The sequence below is a fragment of the Rhinolophus hipposideros genome (genome assembly GCF_964194185.1).
Source record: "Rhinolophus hipposideros genome assembly, chromosome: 16".
NCBI classification, from domain to species: domain Eukaryota; kingdom Metazoa; phylum Chordata; class Mammalia; order Chiroptera; family Rhinolophidae; genus Rhinolophus; species Rhinolophus hipposideros.
Window position 1 is genome coordinate 6,997,369 of NC_138062.1, and position 20,174 is coordinate 7,017,542.

Consider the following 20,174-nt stretch of genomic DNA (forward strand, 5'->3'; position numbering starts at 1 on the left):
TGAGTATCACCATTTTAATACTGTTTTTTCCTTTCTTAAAATGGGTATACATTTTTGTGGCACCCTCCTTATATATCAAATCCTGAAGGTTGAGGTTTGTTGTGTTATTAATGCAGTGAATGATGGAAGACCATGTAACATAGTACACTAGCCTGTTACCTTCTGAAATCTTACAGTATCATATGAAATTAAGCCCAGAGCCTCACTGTGTCAAATATATACTCAACATAAGGAACGGTGCTCTTACTGTTCCTCTTCTAACAGTTCAGACGCTCGCCTTTTCTTTCTCGTAGGGTGCAAATGCTCTGGTCACATACACCATCATTAGTGGAGCTGACGACAGTTTCCGCATTGATCCTGAATCTGGGGACCTTATAGCGACCAAGAGGTTGGACAGAGAACGCCGTTCCAAGTACTCCTTGCTGGTTCGTGCAGATGATGGTCTTCAGTCCTCGGATATGAGAATTAACATCACTGTCAGTGATGTGAATGACCACACACCCAAGTTCTCCAGACCTGTGTACTCTTTCGACATCCCAGAAGACACAACCCCAGGTAGGGGGCACACCCTTAGGCATATTTTGCAAGGATCACCTTTGATTACAATTATGAACTCTGTTTTGGTTGCTTTTAGTGACTAGTTTTTACTATATGCTACTAGGTATAAAAATACATATGCTGGATTTTTTAATCTTTTAATTCACCATCTTTGCTACAATTTCCAAGCAAATTGCTAGATTTTTGAGAGCAAATGAAGTTAGCCATTCATCTGATTACTAGTTAACAGATATTTTTGTTTCTGAAAGTTTTTATGACATGGGTTAATTTTTCTGGCAACCGTAGTTTTGATATTATTTTTCCATTTAAAAAATGTCAATAGTGGTTGTGCTGCTGTGTATAGAAAGAGCAAAGAAAAGCACGTGAAAAGCTATGAATGGTGGTGCTAACCTTCACTAGCTATTTGACCCAGGGAAAGTTAATTCATTTATCTTAGCTTCAATTCCTTCTTCTGTAAAGGGGAACCGTAATTCCTGCTGGAATTAGGGTAAAGGTTAATTTAGAATGTATGTGTGAGCTTGCTAACATGGGACTTGAGGATTAACAGGTACTCCATAAACGTTTGTAGAATTTAAGTCTTGAATTAATTACCTTGCCTCTTTGAACATATTATGTTGTGACTGTTGAGTTTGACTATTCAATATCCTGCTTCTGGTGTATGTACCTTATACCCATTGCTGGAAAATCTCATCTAAAGTTGAAATTTTATTCTGAATTATAGTTGGAATGAGTTTGCATAATAAGGTATATATTTTGGAAACCCATTCGACAAGAAGGGAACATGTACAGAGGACTGCTTATTCCTCACTGCAGTTTTCCCTTCACTCCTCAAGATGAGTTGTTCATGTCCTTCATGGAATTCCCACCACATTTAATTCTTGCCTTAATTATAGTGATGGCCATAGGAGCTCTCAAGTGATAGCCTCTGTATTATTGTGTGGAATTCTCAGTTCCTGACAGTAGCAATGGGCCCTCATATATGTTCACTGAACACACCAATATGTGGTTATGAATTGGTAGTGCCAGTTAGAAAGACATCTGAAGTAGGTATCAGTTTCCCGGAACATTTGCACTGCGACATAAGGTCAACATAAGAACTGTTTGTTAACATTTAGGAGTGTTTGTATCAGTGTTGGTGTAGAAATCAGCAGGATGCTATGTTCATGTATTTTCATAGTGATTCTCTAGTTAAAATATTTCACTGTACAAGTAATTTGGGGGTGTATTTTTATATATTCTCTTCGACATATCTTGTCCCATGAATTTTAGACTATTAATTTGTGTGTGTGTTTTTTTTTTTTTTTGATAGGTTCTTTGGTAGCAGCTATTTTAGCTACAGATGATGACTCTGGTGTGAATGGAGAAATTACATATGTTGTGAATGAAGATGATGAAGATGGCATATTTTTCCTGAATCCAGTTACTGGAGTCTTTAATTTGACTCGAATATTAGATTATGAATCACAGCAATATTATATCCTCACTGTTCGAGCTGAAGATGGTGGAGGACAATTTACCACCATCAGGGTTTATTTCAATGTACTAGATGTAAACGATAACCCACCTATTTTCAGCTTGAATTCATATAGCACGTCTTTAATGGAGAATCTCCCTGTAGGATCTACTGTTCTTGTGTTTAATGTTACCGATGCAGATGATGGTAAGTACTTATTTTATAATACTTTAAAAAAAACTTTAAGAAAAATGTAATCAGACTTCTATTATATTTATTTAACTGTGTTCAGCTGTCACAATATTGCATTTTGTGAAAATAACATCCAAAGTTGAGGATTAGATCTATAATTTAGCAATAGAGGATTAAACAAATTGAGTAATTTATCAATTAAATTCTTATTTATGTAACAGTTACATGGCATGCCTTGTTATCTTTTTATAAACTTAATAATCTCCATCTTACTTTTTTTCCCCTAAATTTGAGGCAGTATTGCACTTTAGTAAGGTAGACGTCACAAAACACCTTTTTGATAGGTTTTGTCAGATAAATAAAAAAAAATTAGTTACATATATTATTTTAATGTAAAAAGGATAAAATCTGGAAGCAAAAATAAAGACGAAATCTTCAAAAAATACTTAAGAATATCTAGTTTTATATTTCTGACTGAAAACTGCTAATACTATTTTAGCAAGCTGTCATGCTTTGACTGAAAGGACAGTCTCAGAGCTCTTGAACTCATGCTAGAAAATCAAGTTGAGTTTTCGCATTAAATCTAGACTTCACAGGTGTTTAATTTTTATGTTTTGCGAAAGCACTTCTTGATAAACTTTCTTCTAAAATGTAACTCTACTGGCCTTTCTTCTAAGACCTGTTTTGTAAATACACATATCAGATAATAAGCCTGAGAGATAACATTGTGCAGACTATCAGTCTTTAACTGAACTGTTTGGAAAGTTAATGCCTTGTTTTCCCTCCCATTGGACACAGCTAAATGTCCTATCAGTGGAGCAAACAACGGACAGTACTTTGAAGAGGAAATAGGCCACTAGCTCAAGGATGTGCCTGTTGATAGAGGCACAGGGACCTTAATTTAGAATTTCCTGGTGCCCCTAAGTTGGATGATTTATGCAATCTGAAAATACCGTTCTAGTTTAACATTCTGCTCCATACTTAGTTTCCTTTCTGGAATGTCTGGAAATGTGCCTTAACAAGATATGAGAGGCAAAAAGGACAGTATTTTGTGTATGCTTCAATTTACAACATTGGAGATGCTTTCTTTAGAATTGATTAAGTCCTTGTTGAAGCACAGTTAATACTGGACACATGAATGTATTACATCTAAGATAGAAGTGGCTGTAATACTAGTACTAGTACTATTGTTGGTGATAACCAACATTTGTCGAGTATTTAGTGTACACCCAGCCCTGGCCAAGAACATGCACACTCTGTCTCATGTCCAGCAGCCCAACTCCATGCATTGCCTCCAATTAGACATTTTTAAGCCATTGAGATTAATTTCTATTTTGGAAGTTGATTTCTCTATTATTATAGCCTTAATTAGTTCACCTGCTCCCTGGATATGAGTATTTTCTTATTTATCTTTGCAACTACTGGTCCCGACTTGTCTGTGGTGAAGAATTTTCTGCCATGTTTCTTTGTGATTTATTTATTATGCATTAGAGAGAGCCCATTGTTTTGTAGGATTGTGTGCTCTTCTAAAATAAATTTCATTTATCCTCAAACTTTAAAATGTAGGAAACCAGGAAAATAGCAAATAAGAAACTTTCTTTGTGAAAGCATGCTGGAATATTCCATGCACACATCTGCACAGACATACAAATATTAGCCATTGACTTCAAGTTACTTTTCATGGATTTTTTTTCTCTTTATATTGGGTAAGAAAATTTCAAGCTACATTTTCCCATTGTTTTAGTTTTGAACAGTTTTATCAGTATAATTTCCTGTGCTTGATCCTAAAATATAGGAAACAATTCCTGTTCTCTCTGAATTTTTAGGATAATGATAAGACTGTACAAGGGTAACTTTGCTAAAGTTGCCAACTCAGTCCCACTAAGGAGTTCTCAAAGTATTTTCCAAACAGTATTGTTAAGACTTTTTAAAATTAACAAATTCATCTTAATCTCTGAACAAAATGTTCCTGATGAGGTAATATTGTCAACTTTTTTGGTGAAGAAATTTTACATAATAATAAATTTAAGATTTTCTGTTATCAATATTCTCCAAGAGTTTAACCCAAAACTTTTGATTACATGATTATTTAATTAGGATAAAGCGAATATTTTACTGTTTTCACAAGATAAGTATGAGTAGTGTGTGTACTAATCTCAAGGCTTCCGTGTGTGCAGTTTAAAAAGTACTATATTGAGGTAAACTATTATAAATTGAACTTTATGGAAATATTCTGGTTTGGGTAATTTTTTTGTTACTATTCTAGAAGTAAATCTTGTTTACTCTTTAAAATACTGGGGAGTTGTAGGGTGTTTTGAGAATTAAAGGATTGTAATTATCGCTGAGACAATTCACCTATATATGCTTGGTACAAAGTGCAGGTCATTTGACCTGTGAATGTTTTTCATAGTCCAGTGACCTAACAGCCTTGTTGGAGCTGCTTCACAAAGATGAATGCTACCTGAAGCCGTGCCATGTGTTACAGCTTTATGATAAGCTGACAAATACTCATTCATTATAGAAATAGACAACATTTATGGATTGTGAACAAATGTACACATTTTTACACAGAACTATAGTTCTGTGCTACATTTCCTAGAACTAAATAATTCACGAGACTGAAATAAAAATCGAAAAAATATATACTACAACCACATATATACAGTAAAGCTGCCAGAAAGAATCATATAACTAAACCACTTTCAGACCTGAGCACAAGTGGTTAGAAATATGGACCATTTTAAGTCTGAAGATCAGATGGGCTATAAAAGCCCACTAAATTCAATTGGATAAATTATAGAATTTAAAAATAAATGTATTACTGTTTCATGATCCTAATATTAGATATAAAAAGCAGAGGGAGAAAAATGGCCTGAACTCTCTATTTTTTACTTGACTACTACAAATGTTCAGGGAGAATTTTGAGTTTCAATATGTCTACACATATTTTCTGGAGGTAGAGCACGTGCCCTATGTCACTTAGACTTGTCAGAAATGAAAAGTCCTTTTCTGTACAGTGCAATATAGGCAGCTTCCAAAGCCTGTAATTAAAGCAGTAAGGTTTCTATTCCGGAGATGAGAGATGCTTTTTAGATGGTGATGTGATATTTTGTGCAAAACTAGTTAATATTTTGATGTTCTTTTCCTCAAAGATAGTGATAGTGACATCGGTTCATTTTTAATATTATTAACTTAATATATTTATCAGTATGAATTTGAATATAAAATCAATTTTTTTCTTTTTTCACAATTCAAGTTAAAGTTTAATAGTTATTACTTCCTCCACTTACCTACCCCACCAAACTTTTTCCCTAGAAAATAGGCTGTTCTACTGTTTACAACAAGGCTATAAAATGTTGGTATCATGTTCTATTTTTGCCTCTATAGTTTAGTTGTTTACTCAAGGAAGCAGCATACACAGCGGAGGAAGGGTGTTCCGATTGTTGATTTAGTTGATTACTTTCCAGTTGATTTATGGAGAACTGCTAGGCCATCACTTTGTAGCCATGTGCAATTTTGTCAGTATTTTTATTTCTTTTGATCTTAGGCGTGGAAGATTTTATATGCTTGCATAGAACTAAATTTTAGATCTCTGCTTGTTGGCATTATTTTTATCCAGAAGTTTTCATAACGTTTTTTCAATAATAGTTGTGTCCGAATTTGTGCCTCAAAGAATAAGAATTCAGTATTCACTGATGCATTTAGCCATAAGAAAGGCAGAAAATATCCTCAGAGAGTAATTTGATTTTAAAAAAATGTACACATAATATAAAATATACCACGTGAACATATACATATTAAATCAAATTACTTTTATTTTAATTATTCATATATAAACTTGTGTGCGTGTTTGTATATATAGCCTTAGAAAATAATATGTTCATGTATTGCACCAGTTGATGGATCTTTTTTTGGCACCAGTGGATGGAACTTTCCTTCCCCCAAACTTGTGGAATTTTAAGTGGAGGGGTTGAAGTAGGCTGTTGACACTGTTCTATCCAGATCTTAGATTTCTCTTTCTCTCTTGCTGGTGAATTGACCTGTGCCCTCCATTAGCTTTATTTATTCCTATTTTTCCTGATTCTCCGAGTCCTAAGTATTCTGAACTGTATAACCTCTGCTTTATTCACTTGTGAAATAGTTTTAAATAAACTATAAAGATTAAAAGCCACAACTCATAGTGAAGGGAAAAATCCTACCTTTTCGAAGATCCACTCAATCCTTGTTTATCCTAGAAATTTTTGTGAATAAGCCAGTAATCGAAAGTTATCTTCATAAATATTTCTTGTCTGCATCAATATGTAGACAAATGACATTTAATAGAGACCATCAAATCACAGGAAAAGAATAACTCTAGCATTTTTTTTTTTTTTTTTTAAGAACAGGCAGGCCCTGCTTGGTAGAAAAGAAAATTCCATTACTTAATTAAAAGTTGCCTTTGTAAGGAATTTGATGCGTTTCAAGAAAAGGCAAAAGCTAACTCAAGTATTTATGGAGTCCTGAGAAAGTAATTTTCAAGGAAAAAAAAGTTAAAAAGGGTGATTAGATTGTTCTAGAAAACTCTTGGCAAAGAGTGGACATCATTTCTGACACCTGAATAGTTGTAATTAACTTCAGTAATATAAGAGATATTTGTAAGTGATTTCTGTAACTCAATAGATATTCCTTAGTATAAAATTCCAGAGTATAAAATATTTGTTAAGGATGGATTATCCAGATACACAATATATTTCTAAGCAAGTCTTACAATATCCTCCAATATCCCAATGTGTTTTTCTATGATAAAATATTAAAATGCACATGGCATTATGGAACAGTGAAGGAAATAATATTCTGGGTCAGGAGATCTCATTTTTGTTTTCACTGCCTCCCTGTTATTTGCCTTTAAATTATTTACTAAAACAATAGGCTGATTCATTCTCCACATCATCTTTGCTAAAAGAGTGTCTGCCACCATTTTCTGAAATGAGGAATTATATATCATTTTTTTTTAATTAAAAATAACACATGTTCCTAGGAAAATTAGATAAAATATTATCTACATATAGCCTAGTAATTGTGTGAGCACTCATATTTGGAGCCTTTCATGTATACTTTTACTGCTAACATTTCCTTCAAAGAATAATTTTAAAACACATTAAATATACATGATAAAATTTGAGAGAGAATTATTTTCACAAAGGCCATTAGCCAGGTGCCTGATAGGAATTAAAAAGTACTTATTGGTCTGACAAGAAATATAAAAGTTGCCTTAAAGCTTCCATGACTAATGCCATACATCAGAAAATTTTATTGCCCTCCTCTGAAAATTGGTGTCGGCCTCAATAAATTACTGAAGTTATAAATTTTTGGCTGATAGTATAGAGTGTGGCACTGTTAATGCTGAACCCTCAGGAATTATGCCCTAGAAATAAAGAAATGTATAGAAAGTCATTTACTCTCTGTAATACTTTTTCCTCTTGTATAATTTAAGCTTTCAACACCATAGTAAATAGCAAGCAGTATATATATATCATTTGTTCACCAGATTGTAAACATCTTTTCAGATCAAATGTTACCAGAAAAAGATTTATGCATATGTATTATTGACAAAGAAAATTAACTGCAGCTAAGTCATCCAAGAGGTGTGTTTGGAGGCATCGTATATCAAATATGCAGTTTCATATTATAAAAAATTTGGTGCAGCTTACTTTGCAATGGCACACATTTAAGAAAGTTGAACTTTTTCCCTGTCATTTCAGGGATCAACTCCCGACTGGCTTATAGCATTGCTTCAGGTGACAGCCTGGGGCAGTTTGCAGTGGACAGGGACGGTGTGCTGACGGTCCTGAAAGCTTTGGATCGGGAAAGTCAGTCTTTCTACAACCTGGTCGTCCAGGTGCACGACCTGCCACAGCTGCCAGCCTCCAGGTTCACCAGCACTGCTCAAGTCTCCATTATTTTGTTGGATGTAAATGATAACCCACCGGCCTTTCTTTCCCCGAAGCTGACATACATCCCAGAAAACACACCTATTGATACGATTGTTTTCAAAGCTCAAGCAACTGACCCAGACAGTGGCCCAAACAGCTATATTGAGTACACCCTGCTGGACCCCTTGGGGAACAAGTTCAGTATCGGGACCATTGATGGTGAAGTGAAGCTCGCTGGAGAACTGGACCGAGAAGAGGTTTCTAACTATACTCTGACAGTGGTGGCTACAGACAAGGGTCAACCCCCTCTCTCTTCATCCACAGAGGTTGTACTTATGGTACTTGACATCAATGATAATAGCCCTGTTTTTGCACAGGCTTCGTATAAAGTGGAGATTAATGAAAACACACTCACTGGAACGGATATAATACACGTCTGTGCAACAGACGGTGATGAAGGTACAAACGGGCAGGTTCGTTACGGCATCGTTGATGGTAACACCAATCAGGAATTTCGGATTGACTCCGTCACAGGTGCCATCACTGTGGCCAAGCCATTGGATAGAGAAAGGACCCCGACTTACTTTTTAACTGTTCAGGCAACAGATCGGGGCAGTACCCCCAGAACTGATACCTCCACTGTCAGCGTTGTTCTACTGGACATAAATGATTTTGTTCCTGTATTTGAGCTATCTCCGTATTCTGTAAATGTCCCTGAGAATTTAGGGACCCTGCCCAGGACAATTCTTCAGGTCAGTATATTTAAAGAAAACAAATATTGTGTTCCTTGTAAGACACTGAATTTAACTCTGATGTTCGTGCTTCCCCCACTCTCTTCCTCATTCTTTTCCAAATTGCTTCATTGCAGATATGGCAGATCTTGAAAAGGAACAGTTTATGAAAATTATACCTCAGAACCTGTTGCTTTCCTTGTAGATTAAATACTGCATTTCAGTTGTGTTCTTTTGTGTATATTCAAGTTGCACACATTTTTGTATTTGTGTATTTTGGAATTTTGTTTTACTCTAACAGTAATATCTGTACATAGTAAGAAACTAAAATGATGTAAAAGTTTGAAGACTTCGATGCAAACATGGTTCTCCCTTACCCCTTTAGAAATCCAACTACAGATGAAACTGCTGTTGAGAACTTTTGAGAAGCCCTATTCCCAAAATACTATGCGTTGATTTTATGTCTATTTTTACACAAATAATATATGCTACTCTGTATCATTTAATTATTTTACTTGAAACTTAAAGATGTATCTTTGGGACCTTTTGCTATCAGTATATGTGATGCTACCTCATTATGTTTAATGATACATTTTATTTTGTGGTATAACTTATGCTAGTTCTACTAATCCGTGGCCCTTATTCTTCTCTTCTGCAGGTGGTAGCGAGAGATGACGATCAGAGTTCTAACAGCAAAGTCTCCTATGTTCTACTTGGTGGTAATGAAGATGGTGCTTTTACTCTCTCGGCCAGTGGAGAACTTCGGGTGACACAGACTTTGGACCGTGAAACCAAGGAGCACTTCGTCTTGGTGATCACAGCTACAGATTCAGGTAAGTCTGTTATAACCTTGTTCGGTTGTGTAAAGTGTCTTCATAATGAAAATATTGTTATTTACCTTAAATTAAACGCTTATTGAAATTTACTAATGTTTGGCACTCCGGTTGTAGCTACATAATTTATAACACTTACATCAGTTAATGAGATTTATATGTAAATGGTAAGGGCTTAAGCAGATTACAAACTAAGTTCTATTCCTATAAGACAAAGGTCACCTCTGGGGGTGACCTGGTACTCTACTACTTGAGGCACGAGGCATTTCAAGTACTTCAGCTTTGAAAACATCCAGATGGTTCTAACTGGTTATGGAGATAAGAGAGTGGGTACAGAGTTCTCCCTTATTGGACCTTAGGTTCTGCAAAATTGTAAGTAGCTGGAATAAGCATTTGATGAGGCCCCACAGAGCTCCAAAAAGTGTATCAGTGAGAGCTCAGAGCTCTCCCTGAATTAGCAATATTATGCACTACCATAGAAATAATGAAAAGCAGTGTATTAGCTTTAGTGTTGGAAATAGCGCTTACGTAAAGTTGTATACTAGGTAGCATAAAATACAATCTATCTAAAAAAAAGTAATATTGTTTACTACTAGTTCATATTGCATATATTGACTATTCATAAATATTGAACAGTTCTAATTCAAATTGAAACAGTTACACATTTTTAAAGAATTTTTATGCCTTGAAGAAAGACATAAATATTTGTTGCTTAGATATTTGTTGAGTAAATGAATGATTGAATGAATCGATTTCCAAAATATTAATGAATTATGGAACATTGTCCTTATGTAACATTCATTTATAAAAATTGTCACAACTTAGTATTAAAGAATTTAATAATGTTGATTTTTTTTAAAAAATTGTGTTGAAATTATTTTAAGCCAGGCTGATTTGTTAGAACCTCAAATGACCGAAATTAAAAATAAATAAATAAATACACACACACACACACACACACACACACACACACACGGTGCCAAAAGAATGTGTACACATTTTAAGAAAGGAAAAAGCTATTATTAAAATTGTAATAATATATACCGAAAACAAAAGATGGATACAAGTCACGTTTGACTGCTGCAATTACAAGAGGTGCTCAAAGTGGTTACCCTCAGCGTAATTTTAATAGTTTTTTCCTTTCTTAAAGTATGTATACATTTTTTGGCACCCTGTGTGTGTGTGTCTGTGTGTGTGTGTGTGTGTGTGTTTGTGTGTGTGTATACACATGTATATGTACACATATATACACACACACATATGTATACACTCATGTAGATGTGTGGATCCTGATACAGAAGAACAACTTTGAGTTTTCAAATGAATTGTTTTTTACTGTTATTGAAATGTTTTTAATGAATATAATGTATTAATATAATTGTTCTATATGACCAATTTCTGAGTATATGACATACTGCTTTATTTTACCACTTCTCGTAAAAGAGGAGGAAATGTTGAGATTACGGGTAATGACAAATTTTATGTTAAGTATTCAGACGATTGCATGACTCATTATTAACTGAGACCATGCTCTCTCTCTGTATTACTTACATTTACTTTTGGGAGTGTAATTTTCTGAGACTATTGGTTTATGAAAGAAAGCAAAATTCTCAATATTTTTTAATGTGTGAATGACCATTTTGATTTGATGCATCTGTGAAATGCTGCAGACTGTTGAGCAGAATGAAGTGTGGTAACCAGGATGACGTGAAGGATGTGCCTTAGGTGTGTGGTGGGCACCATGCTTCACCATCAGCGGGCACCAAGGGTAAACGCTCTCATGTGTGAAATGCAGCCAATGCCCTATTGCTTCAGCCTGTCCCCTATTTCAGCAGTTACCTGGAGCGGAGAGAGGATGAAACTGAGAAGGGATGGTAGAGATTGAGTTACTTAGAACCATGGTTATTACTAAAACATCTCAGTCTCAGCTTCTCTGTCCAGTTACAACTGGAAACGTGTGGGCGATTCTAGGCACGCAGCAATGGGGGGCCTTTGTGGAGATGACCCTGGGGAGGAAAACTCAGGCCCAAGAGTCTAATTCGCTAAAGGACCAGTCACTATCAAACTTGTGGCCCCGGGGGTGTCACACATAGGTCATTTCAGGGTGGGGAGCAGGATGTGGTTGTGCGAGGGGAGCAGTGCGGGTGACCTGGGATGGACAGGGCACAGCCCACAGAAGTGCTCCGTCAGAGGATTTGTACTTTGGCACATTCTAAGTCAAAAGCCATGGCAGGGAAAGAATGTAACTATGTCCACAAAGTGCCTGTTTTCCACCAATTAACTGTGAGAGTTTAAAAATCATTTTGTGTGCCTGTGCAGCCGAGGGTGGGGGATATTGTGAAAGAGAAGAGTGGCTGTTTTTGTTTTTTGTTTCTGATATCTGTGTCATGCAGTGTGCCAGCTATTACATACACTAACCATTTCTACACATTACTTTTCTTATCAGCTCAAAGATTTTGGTGTTTTTAGTTCCGCTTACAGTAAACCCAAGCTCAGGTAGTTAAGTAACTTGCCTAGGATAATAAGCTAATAATTACAGTGGTACCTTGATTTTCGAAAGTAATCTGTTCCGGAAGACCGTTCGAGTTCTGAAATGTTTGAAAACCGAGGCATGGTTTCACCATAGAAAGTAATGCAAAATGGATCAACCCATTCCAGACCTTTAAAAATCAACTCCTAAACTTTCAAATTTAGCATGAATTTTACTCTCTAATAATACCATAGATCCATAAAATTTACGGTGTTCATAAATCGAAATGTTCGTCAATGGAGACATTCAAAAACCAAGGTACTACTGTAGTAGGATTCATACCCTAGCATATCTGACTTCCAGGTTCAGGGTGTATGGAAGGGTTTACTGTGTGGGTAAGTACAATTTGAAAAAAAAGTCATTTCTAAAATTATTTTATTCGCAAAGCAAGCTCAATAACAGTCTATATAATATAATGGTAAAGCCTTTGAAATTGAATTGATCTCAATTTTTCTTTGTGATTCAGGCTAGGTGTTTCTTGCAATTTCAGTATCTTCCTCAGAAAAATGGGGATAGTAGTAATTACAAATAGTGTATTGTAAGGTTTTATTAATACATGTTAAATTGTTAAATATGCCCATCATGTAGTATATGTAGTGATTTTAATAAGACTCGTGATCTGTACAATTTAAACATTTTAAAATTTTTAGAACTTTCTGCCTTGTTCCTTACTACATAAGTATCTTATTAAAAAAAAATAATGGATTGGTTTAAAAAACATTTTTTAAATTGCAGTTCACATTAGTTTCATTTTTGATATTACTACATTAGGAATTTCTTTGTGTATCAGATATTTCTTTTCAAACTTCCAAAGAATAAATTGCATAGTAAGTGTTTAACCATTTAAAAAGACCACAGATTTTGAAAATTGTACTTGAGCCAAATCATGGTGAAGGAAGATTTTTGCGGGCTAACCAGAAAGCTTAACCACCACTTGTGATGCTGTTTCTCCATCCAAGTGACAACAAAAAAAGGACATTTCATGAGGGCAAAGAGCAAGAACGAAAGGAAACTTGAAGTGATGGCGTCAAAAGCATTCTCTTCTGATAGGCAGGGCTGCCTCAGCCTGTGGGGAGGAGCTTTCAGGCTATTCAGTAAAACGTGGTTCAAACTGTGAAAACTCAGCCTGAACCAAGTCCTGGGTCAGTGAGCTCCCGGTGCCGGCAGCCTTGGTGCTGAGGCAACTCGGGGACCTAGAATTCTTCTTAGGAGGACACTTAATAGAAACGTAATTCTAATTTCTATGAAGGATTGTTGCCATTACATGAGAATTGTGTAGATTCTGCCCACTATGTATTGAGATAGGAGAGTTAGGAATTATGGAGAGGGAAAATTCAGATTACCAGTAAAATGAAGGTATTTGGAAGTTTGTCATTCAAAGCCTGAAATATGGCACCAGGGTGCGTGACAGGACGCAGAGGCGAGACCCAGTGGCACTAGCATCTCAGGTCACAGATTTAGGTGGTGCTGGAAGTTAGAGAATTCATTGAACTTTGCCCGGAAGCACAGATTTTGAGGAGTTTTCCTTTTCTTTTTTGACTTGTGCTGAAATGGACTGGTGTTTCTGAAGCCGCTGATGTGAAGTATTCAGTTAGGTGTCTGAAGATCATTTATAGGGATCATGCAGAAAGCAATCAGAAATTGTGAGAGAGGTTGGGTTAGATGATCTTAAAGTCATTAAAACTCATAGATGACCATGATTTTATGTTCAATTCCTATACATACTTTTGGTACAGTATTATAAATGACCATTTTAAGGGAGAATGTGAGAGTTGTAGATATCAGGCTTCAGATTCGGCAGATTAATCCTATATTCCAGGAATGAAGTCTCCTGACACAGGATGTAAAATACATATTCACTGCTGTGATTTAAAATTCAAATGGGTAGATGACATGAGAAAATTCAAAAAAAATATGGCAGCTTTTAGATCCCAGATGCCATGTTATTCTCAAATTTGCAGTGTTCTAAAAACCAGGAAAATATGAAAGTGTTCTAAATAAGAAGAAATGTTTGACAGTTTTATTCCTTAGCTCACAAATCACTTTTACTTTACTCTTTTTAAATTCTTACCTGATGTCAGCTCAAAGATGGGTCAACTTTGGCAATATGGCAGAAACTGAAACAGCAGCATTTTTTTTAAAAATCTGAAAACCTCTAAATCTTTGAATATTTTTTAGAGAAAATATGAGCATTCCACTATCATCATATTTTTATTTACTGACTGCCTGGCTAAAGAGTAGCACATCTGGAAACTCTCTCACTACTCCTGTCTACTGCCTAAACCACACTATTGTGTGTGCAGGGGACTGAATGGCACATTGCTAACTAACAAAACCGGACAGGGTATCATAATTCTACCTTGGTTTCTTTCCCTATAGCATTAAATTACTAAACAGCAACTTAATGAGTTGAGACTACAACTCAATTAAAGATGATATTTTGTTTAACTCTAATTTAAAGTATGGATAACTCTGCCTTCATTCTCTATTGCTTACTATTATGTCTTCTAGAGCGACGGACTGTAGCAAGTAGACATTCCCAGGAGCTAAAGCTCCAATCCGGCGCAGTGATGCAGGGAGCTCTGGTGGTTCCTTCTAAGTGGAGTGCTGGTTCTAAAGCAGTCAGTGCCCTTCACGCTGTTTGGTATTGTTCCCAAGAAGTGGCCTTACGAGAGTTTTTCTTACCACTTTCTCATATGTGCAATGAATAAGATAATGTTTTAAATATAGTAAGTGGCAGGAATTCATCAGGGAACCCAGAGCAGTTTACAAAAATGGAAGTATATTCTAGAGGTAAAGACATAACTTTAGAGTTAAAAAAGGTTCAAATCCCACCTCTGCCATTTTCTAGCTGCACGACCTTGGACGTGTTCATGCCTATAGAATAGAAATACTAATACCTACTTGAAAAACTTATTGGCAGGAATAAATAAGAGAAGGACTTATTTTAGCTATTAATATTAGTCAACATGTTTGCTGGGCATCTCAAGCTTAGTAAGGCCAAATACAACTTTCAGATTTATTTCTAACCCCCAACCTCCATAAATAACCTCTGTCTACAATTTCATAATTGCTAAAGGCAAACCTTGTTATCATTTTCCATCCCCCTTTCTCTGTATCCCACATCATTAAGTCCATTTACATGTAGACTCTTCTTCTAATAATATATATATATTATATATATATACATATATATTATATATCTACTTATTTATATACGTATATATAAATTGTCCTGAATTTTATCCACTTTTCTTCATTTCCACTACCACTACCTTAGCCTAAGCCAGAGCTAATACGATCACTTCCTGACTGCCTAATTTTACTCATCCTCCAACAAGCAGCTCATAAACTTTAAAACCATGAATTCAATCATGATGCCCCATCGCTTGCTGAAAAGCCCTTCAGTCGTTTCCAACAATAAAACTTCAGTGTCTTACCATTGACCACGTGGCGTTAAGTGACCTGGCCTCTGTCCGCTTATCTGACCTTTTCTATCACTATTCGCTGTCACCTTTATCAGGTGGTACCCACCAGGCTAAACTGGGCAGGGTCAACATTGTCATCTCCCAGCTCTGTGTTTAGTGTCTTCATGTTGATAAGTTGAAATCAGCCGACGTGGTAGGATTTATACTACAGAAATCATGAAATACTATATGAATTGAGGTGACTTGCTTCTGGAGAGCAATTGCTGAACATTTACTGCAATGCAAATTACCAGTGCCATTTTTGTTGTTGTTTTATGGGAGAACACATTCATGTGTTGGTCATTGTCATTATATGTAGGTAAAATGTCCACTTCTCAGAGAGGACGTTGACCGCCAATCTAATGGTCCCACTTATCCTCTCTCCAGTGTCACTCTCCATCACTTACCTGGTGATTTCTTCTTTATATTAATTGCTACATTAAATTATATGCTTATATTTAATATAATATACATGAATATGTATAATTTGTTTACCCCATCAATATCTATCATCCTTCAGTGGAATGTAAACGTCCTGTCTTTTTCAAAACTGAATTTCTGGAAACACCCAGAACAGACCCTGTAACATAGCAGGTGCTTAAAAAACATTTGTTGAGTGAATGAATGATTCAGTGAGCAAAAACTGATAATTAGTTATCAATTAATAAGCATCCTGTTATTTCAACATGCAATTGTTATTTCATATTAATTTGCCACACCGATACTTAGTTTATTGTTATATATTTATTACTTGAAGATTTTTCAAAGGACCTACGAAAAGGAAAAGCACAAATCTTTTAACTCACGGCTGAAATCCCAGAAGTTTTTGGATGTGGTCATTCAAGTTGACCTTTGCTTTGAAAAGCAGCACAAGTGTTCAATGCTCTGTGCTGTTTAGTACGATGTGATAAATTGCAGTCATATGTAAGGACCCATTGAAGCATTTTACAGCTCTAATTCAGTTTCAAGTGCTTAAAATACTGTTTGAGCTATATTCTCATGACTCTCCCTGGACCTCTGGCTCTTATTCAATTCTCTTATCTTCTAGATGTTTCTAGGTAAACCTTATCTCTAGTCCATGCTGTGCTGCTTACCTTCCATATCTCCCAAATACACAGCACCTTTTCAGCTACAAAATAGATATCAGATATGTGGTTTTGGCTTTCTTCATATAGTTTAATTACATACAAGGGCCTATGACTCTTTACATAAACAATATGAAAAATTTTGCTTGTTTCGATTTCTGTTATGGAAAGTTTGGTATTTAAGAAACTATTCCAATAAATATACATCTATACAAGTAATTTTTCCTATTCTTTTAGGAAAAAAAAAATAATAACATAATATGATCTTATGCCCTCACCAGTAAATTCACAATCTGTGAACCATTAATATCTGCCACTACTCTTTCAGGGGACTGAATTAGTCTACGAGAGAGCGGTGAAACAAGATGATATGACAAGACAGGGATGTTACAGTTATGATTCAGTATGTAATATGGAAGGATTTTTAAAGAGAATGAAAAAATTTTATGTTAAAACTTACATTGCATATGAAAAAAAAACGATAAGTTAGAGAAATCTCATGTAAAATGATGACTTTATAGCCAGAAGACTTCTTGGAGGCGAGCCCGCTCGATTCCTTTATTTTCCAGATAAGGGAATTGAAGCCTGGAATAATTAGGCAGTTTGCCAGAGCCTGCGACCCAGAGTGGCAGAGTTAAGAACAATATCCAGGATTTCAGCCTTTCACCTGCATTCTTGCTTACCCATACTGTATTTTAAAATCAAGATCTGCTGACTCCCTGCATAACGTAGATTTCCAAACATGCAATTTTAAGAATTTTTTTTCTATTCATTTTACTTTACTGAATGAAACATTTAATGTTATTTTTCTTTCTCCAAATAAATAAATGTTTCAAAATATTTTTAAGTGAAGCCAATTAATTGGAATCAGAAATTTCAATACTGATCTTTTGAAAACAAGCTTAAGTTTAGGCATTGTTCAAATTAAATGCTAAACAGGAGAAGACATTAAAAATTCATTAGGAAGATGATAATATTGCCAATTTCCACTTCCAGTTGTCATTTTGCATTTATTAAAATAAAATTATGATGCTAATTTAATAGACCTTATTAGTGAATTTTGATTATAGTCAATGAGACTCTTATGCTTCTAATGAGCTATATTAATATGTAACAAGTATCTTGATATTGTTTTGTTAGAAAATATTTGCAGAACAGTCTCTTCAGATATTCTTCTAGGTACTGGAGATCAGTGGTGAAAAAGTATACACCCTCATCCTCATACAGGTTACTTTCTAGTCAAAAAGATAGGCAATACACAAAATATAATGCATAGGCCACCAGTGATACGAGATATTATGAATTTAAACAAAGCAGGTTAAGTGGACAGAGAGTGGGGAATTGGACATGTTAGTTTTGATAGCACAGAGAGTTAAGGAAGTGAAATGTGAAGCTCTGGGTAAATAGAGTTCCTTGCAGATGAAACCGCCCTGAGGCAGGGCTGAGTTTGTCACATCCAGGGAACGAGGAGGGGGACAAGAATAAAAAAGCAGAAAAGGCTTGGAAGATGAGGCAGACAAGGCTAGATCGCAAGGGCCTTTAAAGTCGGGTAAGGAACTTTAATTTTATTCAGAGAGTTGAGAAGAAGCCTTGTTGGGGCTTTGAACAGACCAGAGAAAGATTTGGGAAAGATCTGTTGTGTGGGAGTTGTGGAGAACAAGAATAGAAATAGAGTTGATGGCTAAAAGGCCATTATAGCAGTGTCTGCGAGAGCTGATAGTGTTTGAAATTAGATGGCAATGAAAGGTGATGTCAAGTAGTTATATAGTTTATCCAGTTTGAAGGCTGAGCCAGTTGGACTTGATGGAATTGCAGGTGTAGGAAGTTAGGAAAAGAGATATATCAAGTATGAGTCCTACGTTATTGCCCCAAGAAATTAGAAAACGTGGAGAGAAAAGACTTCAGGACAGGTTACCAGTAATTATTTTTTGGATATGTGTTTGGATATTATGAGATATCCTGAGGAAATGTCGGGTAGATACTTAGCTATGAAAGGTTAATTCTCAAGGAGGACATTTGAGTAGAAATTCAACTTGGAACATCATAACCTTTAGATGATATTAATTGTGTGAATACTGAGTACTTGTATGTACCGGAATTTGTGCTGTCTCATCCCATTTAATCTCACAACAGCCCTGTAAATTAGATGCTATGATTCCAATTGTATGGATCAAAAGAAAACCAGAAACAAAACAGTATTAGAGAAGGTACGTAACCTGACCTAGGCACACAGCTCTTTGTCAGTGAAAATAGGATTTGAAGCCAGTCAACCTGATCAAGGCGACAATTTCTTCACCACCACTGACTGCTTCCCACCGATTAGCTTGTCTGCCATGCTATCTTTTATATAGACCATATTTATAAGACTTTCTTCTCTTTGGGTTTAATATTATTTTTATTAGAAAGAACATTGGCTTATGAAGCAAAAAATAAATAAATAACAAAAACACCACCTTCCAGTTTTCTGCCTTTAAAGCAGCTAGTAAAATAAGAATTTTAATAAATTTGAACTCAAAGGATTGCTCTCCTTACCAAATCAGGAGATGCATATCCAGGGTTTTATAAAGCATAGAACGCCAAGCAAATGTTTGAAATTAGACTAAGAATATACAATATGCATGATATATACAAATGTGCACATATATTGAGTCTGTGTGTGTATGTGTGTGCATTTAATTTAATCTATACACAAATCAAATACATTTCCTTTGTCTATCTGTGCTCAGTATAATATACTAAAGGGACATAAAGATATTTTGGCAATAGATTTGGCCAAAAGGTTTAGTTATGAAGTATCTATGTGTCAGCGTAATGAATAGGTCTAAGGGGAAAAGTTCAGTTATCAGCATTTCTAATTAAGGGCATTTATCATCTGACTGAAAGAGGGAATAAACTTCATTCTTATGCAGGGATTGGAAATTACTTTTTAATGGAGGGGGAACATGATGCTTTTGCAAAAGTTAATTCTAAAAACTAAAATGGCTAATCACCATGCTTTATTTTTTTGGTGAGGATGATGACATTTTGAATTAATACTGTCTGTCACATTGTTTAGTTGAGAGGCTCATCGTACTTACAAATGGCTCTGGAATCAAAAGAGAGGTCAGAAATGTAGAATATGACATTTTACATCTGTAGACAGTTGTTTTTTGTCACTGATATGGCATTTTGTCACTGTTATTTGTGGGAAAATGTTAGAGAAGAGCTTGCCTTGTCTATCTTGATGAACATTTTTAATAAGGAAAATTGCTTGAGAATTTTCTATGGGCACCAGTAATTCCATAAATCACACAGTGCTGGGTTCCCTTCAATTCCTGAAAATTGATTAATTACATTGCATTTGCTTCTGTATTTGAGTCTGAGGCAGTTTATGTTATTTCCAATGGAGTTGTTAAAAGAAAAACTTTCCACAG

At 35.4% G+C, this 20,174-nt stretch overlaps 1 protein-coding gene across 2 annotated transcripts in view; it reads left to right on the forward strand.

Moving 5' to 3' along the window:
* Positions 1-20,174, forward strand: part of FAT4 (FAT atypical cadherin 4) — a 158,344-nt gene that overhangs the window by 83,460 nt on the left and 54,710 nt on the right. For both annotated transcript variants that reach the window (XM_081077831.1, XM_081077832.1), the window contains exons 3-6: positions 294-555; positions 1,868-2,218; positions 7,945-8,867; positions 9,505-9,679. In XM_081077831.1, coding sequence (XP_080933957.1) covers positions 294-555; positions 1,868-2,218; positions 7,945-8,867; positions 9,505-9,679 — 1,711 coding nt within the window. The remainder of the gene's footprint in view (positions 1-293; positions 556-1,867; positions 2,219-7,944; positions 8,868-9,504; positions 9,680-20,174) is intronic.